Source organism: Chiloscyllium plagiosum, unplaced genomic scaffold (genome assembly GCF_037043375.1).
Source record: "Chiloscyllium plagiosum isolate Xiang-an unplaced genomic scaffold, Cpla_swu_hap1 HiC_scaffold_2, whole genome shotgun sequence".
Lineage (NCBI taxonomy): Eukaryota > Metazoa > Chordata > Chondrichthyes > Orectolobiformes > Hemiscylliidae > Chiloscyllium > Chiloscyllium plagiosum.
The window spans coordinates 115936976-115949206 of record NW_028270140.1 but is presented as its reverse complement, the minus strand read 5'-3'; the positions used below and the strand labels follow the sequence as shown (position 1 = coordinate 115949206).

Below are 12231 nucleotides of genomic sequence, written 5' to 3'. Positions count from 1 at the left end.
GTTCCACAAAGTGATTTCAACTAATTAACTTCAATTTTCAAACTTTTCCTTCCTTGAGATTTGATCGAAGATGTTGTTTTAAAGATTAGGACCTCTGGCCTTCACTCCATCACTTCCAACTACTCCTTTGGCCCACACTTGCCACCTCCTCCACCAATCTTTGCCCTTATATCCTCCATGCAGACTTGCCTACAATTAAACATGAGCAAACTACAAACAATGCTAAAATGAAGAAGATCTAAGTATCTATTAAAGCTTTCGCCATATGAAGCAAACATTCCTATTTGTTCAGAAGAATTAAGGATATCTGTTCTTAGTGTCAATGGATGGGTGTAAATAAGGTGATAACATTTGTTCACTTGTGGAATGTGGCGCAGTACTTCCTTTTGACCCTGAGGGTTGAAAACTGTGCATAATTTACAGTTGGATGTTGGATAACTGAGTTTCTGGTTTATATTAAAGACTCTTAACAAAACTCATACTCAATAGGAAAAGAACTTGTACTTTAATAAGCTGAGTGGAATATGTACATATTAGAACAATTTTCATGTATACCATACTGACCAGATTTTAATTTATGAAGCTCAGCTCCCTAATTTTGACTGTTCTGGAATGTGAATGTCTCATTACCCTTACAAGCTAGGAAAACACAAAGCTGAAACTGAGATAGTAAGAAAGTTGGAAGATGTTCATACAGGAGAGACAGACAGAACATTCTTCTGTAAATTACATTCATTGAGCTAAGGGTTCAAGGGACACTAGCTGACAGAGAGGGGACAGAAGCTGGTGGAAAGGTTAACTCTTTGTGGTCTGAGTTGAGCATACACTTGTTTGTCATGGATTGATTGTGTGTTGTTCCCAGAGCTCAAGATCCAGGAATGTTATCAATTTAATTTGCATTTTGGGAATCTAAGATTTTTTTTTAAAAAGCCATTTTATAGGACTATGGTACTGGGCATGTTAGCTGATTGAGGTTACCTCATGACCTTTTCTACATAGTACATCATAACACGAGACTGGACTAAACTATTAAAAGGGAGCTTATCTAGTTAAGGCATTTGGCCTGACTTGATCACGGTTTCCCACTTTGAAGTGCGTGTAGCTTAATTAGTCACACGTACTCAGACCTGTCAATTAGTTTCTCTTCCTCTACAAACTTAAGGACATGTGGTATTTTTTGTAATCTCAGTACCAATTTTGGTATAAAGGTAGTTTATAGAGTAACTGTGTTCATGTGTATGAGACATGAAGTCTATCCATATATTGTCATCATAGATGCTAACCAAGGTGTAATAATGTTATTAATTGTATGAAGCCAATATGGGTGTTACCTACAGAGCTGTATGATAGACCAGTTTGCTGGTCTTTGAGCTACAATAAATTTGCAGCCCTAAACACTAAAAAAAATAAAGAGAGTAGCCTGAGAGAACTCTTGGGAGTAAGAGCTGGCGTTGCTACTCTGCTAATGGTTTTAAAACCTTAGCTAAAAGCCTGGCTTGTAAGTATCTATGTGAAGTTGAAACATTGATGCCCTTGGTAGATAAAAGGTAATAATTTAAACTAAAGTGTCTGTAAGTTTTATATTCTGGACTACTACGGAGTATGATCTCCGGGACGAACCAAGAGAGGCTTACAGGTCGAGTCCATTAGGGATTCCCTGACAATCTTAAACTGGCAATCTTTAAAGTTTCAAAACTTTTTCGAAGTGAGCAACTCAGTTGCTAAGCTCATACAAACCAACCATGCAGCATAATTTCAAAGTTTGTAGATGATACGAATATCAGAAAGTAAGGAACAGCGAGGATAATTACACTTCAGCAGGACATAGATCAGTAAAAGGCACATTCATGGCAGATAAAAATTTAATGCAATGAAGTGTTACAATGAAACACTTTGTTTCCTCTCCTCATTCTTCACAGCAAAGTATGTAGAAAATTTTCAACGGGTTCAGGAATAGTGTGACCTAGGAAATTGCATATAGACTATATAGACAGCAAGACAAGTTTTTAAAAATGTTTTAAAAAATCATATGAGATTTTGGGCTTCATAAATGCAGGCATGAGATTATGCTCGACCATGAAAAACCACTGGTCAGGCCTAAGCAGAAATATTTTGTTCAATTCCGGGTACACACAAATTTGCATCAAGGATGTGGAGAAATTTAATAGAATAGTGGTGGGAGATAAGGAACTTCAGCTACCTGGAGAAACTAGACAACTGGAGATTGACTTCTTGAGTTAAGATTCAACAAAGGTGTTAAAAATTGAAGCACTTAATAAAGATGATAAACTGTTTCAATGGCAGAAGTATGGTAGGTCAAAGTCACACAGGTTTAAAATAAGTGGGGCAAAGAGAATTTTCTTTTAAGATTAGTGATATGATGATTTGGAATGCAGTCCACAAAAGGGTGGAAGCAGCAGATGCAATTGTGATTTTCAATAAGCTAGTGAATAAATACTTGAAGCAAAGAAAATTGCTGGGTTATAAAGAAAAGGCAGGGAAGTTGAAGTATTTGATTAGGTCTTTCAAACTCCTTGATGCATTACATAAGCCATACAGTTTGTTTGTGTTCTCTAAGATTCAAAACTAAATTTTATTTATTTTTACAAGATTTGGATAAATATAGAATTAAAATGGATATAGGCTGGGGACGCGTAGGGAAAAAAAAGGGCAAGTTGGTAGAAAATGTGAAATAAAAGACCAGCCATTTATTCCCCTTCTCTTTGGTTTATAATGGTTTTCTGGAAAGCAACTAATTACATTGTGAACATATTTATACTGTCTACCTCAATAGTGTTTTCTGGTTCTGAATTCCACAGCAATTATGCTGTGCATGAAAGATTTTAGTTCTATCTTCTTACTCCGAACTCATGAATGTTTAAACATGCATCACATGATATTTTAGTTCTTCAGCAGACTAAGTTAGTTCCTCGGTTGTCCGTTGTTTTGATAATCATAAAATAGGATCATTCACATTTTGATTCCTGATGGAATGTCTAAGTAAGTCACCTTAGTAATGTCACATCAATACACGTGAAGGTTCACAATAATAACATGCATCGTGATGTAGCTCACTTTGTGATCATAAAAATGTGTGGAAAAGGTGAATGAAGTTAGCAAATTCTAACAATTCCATTTTAAAATACTAACAATAATTGGACTTAATTACAAAATGTGATTGACAATAAGGCATTTAGAACTGTTTACTACAAACAACTGAAAATATTGTAAACCAAATATTGCTGTGTTCAATAAAAGGTTTAATGTATTAATAAAATGGAGCAAAGTCATGGACCATGAACCGCTAATGTTGTGAATTCTACAACCAAATAATAAAAATGGTGAAGTATACATCATATTTCAACATAAATAATTCAGTGTTATTAGGCTCAGATTGCTGTACAAGGAGTTTACGGCCTCTTGTTTATCAAAAACATTGTCAAGTATAAATATAAATTTATATTTTGATTCAGGAACTTCATCCTCATTTCCAGACTATTTTTTTCGAAATACACAGTCTCTAAACTTTTGATAGAAAGCACTGTTGGTAAACAGGCTCAGTAAAATGAAGGCTAAAGATTTGTGTCCAATATTAATGAAGATGCAATTAAGAGAAAGGATTTTACATGTGTGAATATTTAGCAAAAAGGTGAAATCAATTTCTGTACACAGTTTGCATAACAAATAGATTCCTTTGGTACAATAATGGAAGTAAATGGTTCCATTGAGTTTTCTGAAAATATGCAGGTCTTAGTAAGTCTTAGCGTGCTAGACAATGGAGATATGGAATATTTTCCAATAATTCCACAACTCTATGTGCTCAGACAAACATTATTTCACTTGTACAGATTTTCAAAAACTGCTCCTCGTTACCGTGGTTCCAGAAACACTTTCATTAATGAAATATGTTTGGATCCGATACTTAACCAGATTGAATAAATCTAAAAAAATAAATATTTATAGACTCAACTTAGACCAAAACAGCTATGTTAGTCACTATCGTATTCCTCTATCATTAATTCTTCATCATCTTTTTGGAAGGATTGCATTATGGTCGGTTGTGGTTGGCTACTTGGTAGATCTCCTGCACCAGACTGACTTGCATTGCTGGTTGAACACAATGTCTGTGTCTCTGATGTTGCTGTTGCCTGATCATGTGTTAATGACGGACACTGGGCAGAGTAGTCTTCATTTTCTAACTCCAGAATACTTGGATCCTTATCTGTTAAAGTTTCCAAAGTTAACCTGAAAAAAAATCCAAAGCAAAAAAATGTTAAGTGACAGCATTTCATGAATGTTGCAACCATTGAATAGTGACACATTGTAAATGTTGAAGTCTTACACAATGAGCCATTGCTAATGCAAATATAAAGTCAACTCTTAGCACTAAAAACTTCAAGTTGTAAATTAAGTAAAAGATTACAATTCATGCAACACGGCAATTAACAAAGTTCAACTGGTAGCTTGCACCCACTGAAAACATCTCTTCAGCATTGATCCAGTTGCTGTCAAGCATCAAAATAAAATGGACCCCTGACTTTCTGGTGCCTCACTGTCAGCTTCAAATGATTAGATCTACCATTCCTTTAGGCTGAAACAGTCCAATTGCACAATACAAATACAACACTCTTCTGCTCAAGACAGATCTTCCAAGATATGAACCCAAGTAATTTTTTGATCTTTAATTCCCCCTTTTAAAACTAGAGAACAAATTTCCTGTGGTGTTCTTCACAGTAAGCTAACTGAAAAATTGTTTTCACAAGGACAGGAGAATGCATAGTTGCAAACTACATTTACACTGCAGCCAAGAAACAGCGAGGCCATTTGCTGTGGGAAGAATGTTGCAAAACGTAAAAGGGTTCAGAAAAGATTTAAGGATGTTGCCAGGGTTGAAGGTTTTGAGCTATAGGGAGAGACTGAATAGGCTGGGGCTGTTTTCCCCAGAGCGTCATTGGCTGAGGGGTGACCTTACAGAAGTTTATAAAATCATGAGGGACGTGGATAGGGTAAATAGGCAAGGTATTTTCCCCCGGGTGGGTGAGTCCAAAACTAGAGGGCCTAGGTTTAAGGAGAGAGGGGAAATATTTAAAAAGGCACCCAAGGGGCAACTTTTTCACGCAGAGGGTGGTGAATGTGTGGAATTAACTGCGAGAGGAAGCAGTGGAGGCTGGTGAAATTACAGGTTTAGAGGGAGATGGGCCAAATGCTGGCAAAAGGGACTAGATTTATTTAGGATATCTAGTCAGCTTGGACGAGTCGGACCAAAGGGTCTGTTTCCGATCTTTACATCTCTATGACTCCAAGGGACTCAGATCATGCAACATTACTTCACTGGAGTTTCAATTTAGATTAGATTTCAGATCACAAAGCATAGTTGCCCTGCATTTTTGAAATAAATGCTAAGACTGCTACAGGTAATGATATATATCAGAACCCTAACTTAGCAAAACCTTAAACTAGTTTGTGGTAGGTTCCAGTTAGCAGGTGGAGACATTGAAACTTTCAAATATGAAGTGTGATGTGAAAGTATTTGTTCTCAGCAGTGTTAACAGACCATTTTTTTAATGTTAGATGGATGATACATAGATACATTACAATGTATATATAATATGTATTTTTCATTTAAGGATCACCAGTCTCTTTAATTCCTAGACTGATATTTAAGGGAGATTTTTCCATTCATGGAGCCATTGTTGTTTTTTTTCAGCACAAAGATCTGCAGTACGGATTAAAGGCATCCCAGTAGTGCTGCAAGGTCTACCACTGACTTAATTTAACAGCTGCTGTGTGGTTGAGCTTCTTGTAGAGCAGCTTTCTATATTTGTTGCAGCTTTCCATTGGCAGTCAAGACAGAGGAGCCTGCTTTATTCAAGAGCCTTTCAAACAACTTATATAATCTTGAAAATTTATATAATCTTTAAGGAAAAAGTCTGGTCAAATCTGTTCTGTACTTTGGGAGAAGGTCCATGGACTATTACCTCAAAATGTATACAAATGCAGCCTTGAGAATTATTTGCAATAGCTTTCACATTTTTATCTAATTTTTTTTTTACATTACAGCAGAACACAATATTCCTGGAACTGAAAATATTGATGATTACAAAGTATATATGCAATAGGTGAAAACATTTAGTAATAAGAGCAGTTAAACATTTGCTCTTTTTTTGTCCTTTCTGCAGTGCTTGCAGAACTTAAGTACATTTTAAACCAGCATTTGCAAAGGAGAAACAAACTGAATTTCAGACTGGCCCAAAATAATCTTCATAACTCGAATTTAAGTTCTTATTCACAAGCAATTAAAACCATCACAAATAACTAGATTTCAGCACCCTCTCTCCTCCTCAATTTATCTCAAGCAATAAAAATTATGTAATTCAGTTTTAACCCCCTAAAGATAAAATGTACAGAATAGGCAACAGCCTACTCAGGTATTTCTCAGATAATGTATGTTTCAGCAGCGTGATTTGGCTATAACAATTGCTGAAAGATTAGGGGATGGTATTTTGGAGAATGCTTACCTCTGTTGGCAATAGCGTGATTCCAGCGGGAATCGGTTTGTGCACTTCGTTCTGTGCATGCACAGTATGCAGGCCGATATCTCTGCGTCATTTTGTATATGTGCTGGTGTCCTTAACATTCTGTGAATGAGGCGTTTGCACATGCGCAACATTGGTGCCAGTCTTTTTGCCGTTCTGCGCATGAGAAGTCTCTTCAGTGTGTTTTGAGAAGATTTGTAGCTCAGATTGAGGTTTTGAATGTAGGTGTGCTCGCTGAGCTGAAAAGGTTTATTTCCAGATATTTCGTCACCCTACTAGGTAACATCTTCAGTGGACCTCATGCAAAGCAAAGCAAAGCAATGCTGAAAATTCCTGCTTACTATTTATTTGTTTGGGTTTCTTTGCTTTGGTGATGTCATTTCCTGTGAAGTCACTTCCTGTTCTCGGGGTGGTAGATGGGGTCAAACTCGATGTGTTTATTGATAGAGTTCCGGTTGGAACGTCATGCTTCTAGGAATTCTCGTGCATGTCTTTGTTTGGCTTGTCCTAGGATGGATGCATTGTCCCAGTCGAAGTGGTGTCCTTCCTCATCTGTATGTGAGGATACTAGCGAGAGAGGGTCATGTCTTTTTGTGGCTCGTTGATGTTCATGTATCCTGGTGGCTAGTTTTCTGCCTGTTTGTCCAATGTAGTGTTTGTTACATTCCTTGCATGGTATTTTGTAAATGACGTTAGTTTTGCTCATTGTCTGTATGGGGTCTTTCAAGTTCATTAGCTGCTGTTTTGGTGTCTTGGTGGGTTTGTGGGCGACCATGATGCCAAGGGGTCTGAGTAGTCTGGCAGTCATTTCCAAGATGTCTTTGAGGTAGTGGAGAGTGGCTAGGGTTTCTGGATGGTGTTTTGTCTGCTTGTTTGGGTTTGTTGCTGAAAAATCAGCGGACTATGTTCATTGGGTTCATTTTCAGATGTTTCGTCACCATACCTGGTATCATCATCAGTGAGCCTCCGGACAAAGCACTGCTGGTGATTCCTGCTTTCTATTTATATGCGTGTGTTTCTTCAGTTTGTGATGTCATTTCCTATGGTGATGTCATTTCCTACAGTGATGTCATTTCCTGTTCTTTTTCTTGGGCGGTGGTAAATGGGGTGAAAGTCAATGCATTTGTTGCTAGAGTTCTAGTTAGAAATGCCGTGCTATTAGGAATTCTCGTGCGTGATTTTGTTTGGCTTGTCCTAGGATGGATGTGTTGTCCCAGTCGAATTGGTGTCCTTCCTTATCTGTATGTAAGGATACTAGTGAGAGAGGGTCATGTCGCTTTGTGGCTCGTTGATGTTCATGTATCCTGGTGGCTAGTTTTCTGCCTGTTTGTCCAATGTAGTGTTTGTTACAGTTCTTGCACAATAGTTTGTAAATGACGTTCGTTTCGCTTGTTGTCTGTATAGGGTCTTTCAAGTTCATTAGCTGCTGCTTTAGTGTGTTGGTGGGTTAGCCAAAAAAGCAGCTAATGAACTTGAAAGACCCGATACAGGCAACAAGCGAAACTAATGTCATTTACAAAATTCTGTGCAAGGACTGTAACAAACACTACATTGAACGAACAGGCAGAAAACTAGCCACCAGGATAGATGAACATCAACGAGCCACTAAACGACATGACCCCCTCTCACGAGTAGCCTCACATACAGATACAGATAAGGAAGGACACCACTTCGACTGGGACAACACATCCATCCTCGGACAAGCCAAACAGAGACATGCATGAGAATTCCTAGAAGCATGGCATTCCAACCGGAACTCTATCTACAGCCCCTGGAGAAAAAGAACAGGAAATGGCATCACCAACCCAAAGAAACCCAAACATATAAATAGTAAGCAGGTATCATGTACAGTGCTTCACCTGAGGCCCACTGAAGATGTTACCTAGTCGGGTGACGAAACATCTGGAAATGAACCTTCCAGCTCAGCGAGCAAACCTACATCCAGAACTTTTAGGTGATTTTTGAGCGAGCGGGAGTGATATTTTTTGCTGGTCTGTCCATAACCCCACTTTTCCCATGGGCCACATTAAGCAATTTTCTATTAAGCGAGGTTTCGCTGGAATGCAACTAAGACAATACAGGAGAACTATGTGTAAATAGAAAGACCTAAAATGTTATACTGGGAGAGAAATTCCTACATACCTTGCAGAGTATCTCTTGAAAGGAAACTTTCCTACATCTTGGATAAAATTAATTTGGGCTGTAAGCAAAACAGAAAATAATTTTGTAAATGTAGCATAGATGAAAAAAAAAGTGTAATGTCATAAAACTGCAGTCACTATTGTGCAAATAGTGATCTTGCTCTACTTTAATTTATCACAAGTTGATTTTTATTTCTGCTGCGTTTTCTTGAAAACGCTGCTCGTATGAAAGGTACTGAAACAGATTTCAAGTTTCTAATTTACCAAAGAAAGTTCTGTGGTTTAGTTTGGGGAACTAAACAAAACACCATTTTATGTTAACAGGTCAGACACAATAGCGGAGCAAGAAAGAACTGCAAGGATCAACTCATCCACATCAGTAACAAAATAATTCTATTTACAAACTTGTTATAGTCAAAATGTGAACCTTCCTGTCACATAGAGGATTGACAGTCTGCATTAGACAGTTTCAGTATTTATCCTGTGGTTTGCATTTCATCATTGTCCATAAATTATTTCCAAATAATCATTACAGAATATAGGGTGAATGTTCACTAATCTCTTACCTTGCGAAATCAAAATTAGTTTGAAGACAAGATGTAGACAGCAGAGTCTGGTCGCTTAAACCAACACTGAGAAGAAAAGTCCTACTCAATTAATTAGTTGCAGGACATTACCAGATATTTTCAAAGGTCTGGTGGGCATAGAAGAGGAGTAGGAGAACTTAATTAGGTGGGTGGCAAATTGGTTTGGCTATAATGTCTTTAGACTAATCCAGAGCCAAAGCTAATCGTTTGGGGATAAAAACAAAAACGATGGAGAAATCCAGGTAGTCGGACAGCACTTGTGGAGAGAGAAACAAAGTTAATGTGTTGAGTCTGACAGGAATTGTCTTCAGAACTGAGAAAACTTTGTCTCTCAGCAGATACTGCCAGTCCCATTGAGTTTTTCCAGCAGTTTTTGGTTTTATTTCAGTCTTCCTGCATCCACAGTATTTTGCTTTAAAATGCCCTGAAGATATGGGATTCAAATGGTAGACGGTGACACTGAATTCAATAAAACCTGGGACTACCAAAAACTAGCCTTATATGGTGACAATGTAACTACTGCGTTCACAAATATATTTCGGGTAAGGAAATCTGCCATCTTTACCTGGTCTCGTCTACATGTCATCTAGACCCACAGCAATATGGCTGAATCTTAAATGCTTTCTCAAATGGCGTAGCAAGCCACTTTGAGGAAAAAAATCTAGAGTATCGTAAAAGACATGATACCAGAACACTTGAAAATCATTAACAGGATTGGGCAAAGCCATCAAAAGTTAATGAAAGGGAAATCTGCTGAACAAATCTACTGGAATCTTTGAGATTATAATGAGTCTAGATAAAGGAGAACTTGTGGATGTGGTCTATTTGGATTTTCAGAAGGCTTTTGATAAGTCTGGGGAGTCTTGAACCAGGGAACAACCTCAGGATATGGGGTAAACCATATCGGACTGAAAATGAAGAAAAAAATGTCAAAGGGTAGTGAACCTGTGGAATTGTTTATCACAGAAGGTTTCAAAAGCCAAGTCAGTAAATAAACTGGTAAACATTTAGATATTAAAGACAAAGAATCTTGGTAGAAATTGAGAACATGGCATTATTTTAAGATCATAGTCGGAGAATTCGCCATAAATCATAATGAATGGCAGAGTCATAGAGACAGCATGGAAACAGGCCCTTCTGCCAAAACTGGTCTAAGCTGACCATGGTGCCCACTCAGCTAGTTCCAATCGTCCACATTTGGTCCATATCCCTCTAAACCCTTCCCATCTATTTATCTACCCCAAATTTTTTTTTACATGTTGCTATTGTACCTGCCTCAACCACTTTCTCTGGAAGCCCATTCCATGTATGCACCAAGAGTAGGCTTAAAAAGGGCAAAATGACATTTCTATGTTGTAATAAAATGTTGCAAAGTCAAAACAAAGAAATAAAACTTTTATTGGAGTATCTGGCATCAACCTGGCTGCTGAAAAATCTTCCTCACTAACATCTGAGCCTTGTTCCAAAATTGAAAGAGCTGTCCCACACGTTAGTCAAGCCTAATATTGTCTGTAATTTATCTCATCAGGAGTATAACTATGTCTCAGATATCACCATCAATGGCTATGTCCTGTCCCACTGGTAAAGTAGACCGACCAGAGGTGATGGCAGTCAGGAAGTTGTTCTGAGAATAATCAGTGTTGACTTCAGACTTCATAACTTAGGTTAACAGTTCAAACATGGGCAGAGAAACTCCCCGATAGTCGCTTACTGTCATCCCATGACTGATAACTCAGCAGGCGAAAGTAAGGACTGCAGATGCTTAGAGTCGAGAGTGTGGTGCTGGAAAAGTACAGCTGGTCAGGCAGCATCCGAGCAGGAAAATCGACATTTCGGGTAAAAGCCATCAGTCATCCATGTTGACCACTATTTGGAGGAAACATTGAAGGATGAGGAGTACATATTGTACTCTGGGTGAGGGCCATGAATGTCAACTACTGACTGCGTTGGTGGAGTCTTGAAGGGCATAGCTGCTAGACTGGTTCTGTAGCAGTTGACAAGAAAACCAAGAGGGAATAATATACTCAAACTCATTCTCACCAATGTACATGTTGCATTTACCACTAGGTAGAAGTGACTCTGACATTTCTTGTGTAGACCAATTCTCATTTTTCTCCATGAGGATACTTCCAATTATCTTGTGTGGTACAACCACCAAAGTAAATGGGAAAATTTCAAACCGATCTAGCAAACTGAAAACTGGCCATCCATGAGGCATTGCCAGCTAACAGCATCTACAGACTTGTATTCAACCACAATCTGTAACCTCAGGCCCAGTACATCACCCACTGCAGCATCAAGTTATGAGAACAACCCCCATTCAAAAGAAAAACAGGAAGGCACGCCAGAAGCAACTACAGGCATACCTATACATGTGGTATCAACTTGGTAAGTTACAGTACAGAATGACCTGTACGTCAAACTGTGAAAACAGCATCAGACAGGAATGAACAATCCCACAATGGACTGATCAGATCCCTCGTCTATAGTCCTACCATATCCAGTCATGAACATTGGTGGACAATTGAATTATTAATAGGAGGTAGATTTGCATCCATCTTCAGAGTGGTAGATCCATCTCAGCCTTCTCCAGAGGTTCCTAGTGTTCATATGCCAGTCTTGATATAATTTAGTTTACTCCAGGCAATATTAACCCACTGGATGCTGCAAAGCTTACAGGTCCTGACAAAACACCAGCGATAATACTGAAGACTTGGGCTTCAAATCTAACTGTGTCTTTAACCAAGCTTTTCCAGTACAACAGCGACACTGGCATCAGAGTTACACAGCCAGGGTAACTCAGTTCCTGCCCTAAATACAAACTCGGTCCAAACATGGGCAAAAGAATTTCAGAACAATTAGGAGTGACTGCCTTTGACATCATTACAGCAATTGAAGAATGGCATCAAGGAGTCTTTGCAAAACTGAAGTCAGTGGAAATGGGGGTGGGGGTTTCAGCTATGGTCT

The 12231-nt window shown here is 38.3% G+C and overlaps 1 protein-coding gene across 2 annotated transcripts in view; it reads right to left on the bottom strand.

The window, feature by feature from the left end:
* Positions 1–481: 481 nt before the first annotated feature.
* The window catches only part of rad17 (RAD17 checkpoint clamp loader component), a 62715-nt gene continuing 50965 nt past the window's right edge, over positions 482–12231 (bottom strand). For both annotated transcript variants that reach the window (XM_043707967.2, XM_087999925.1), the window contains 2 exons: positions 8679–8736; positions 482–4245 (listed from right to left, as the gene is read on the bottom strand). In XM_043707967.2, the coding sequence (XP_043563902.2) occupies positions 3990–4245; positions 8679–8736 (314 nt within the window). In that variant the 3' untranslated portion in view covers positions 482–3989. The remainder of the gene's footprint in view (positions 4246–8678; positions 8737–12231) is intronic.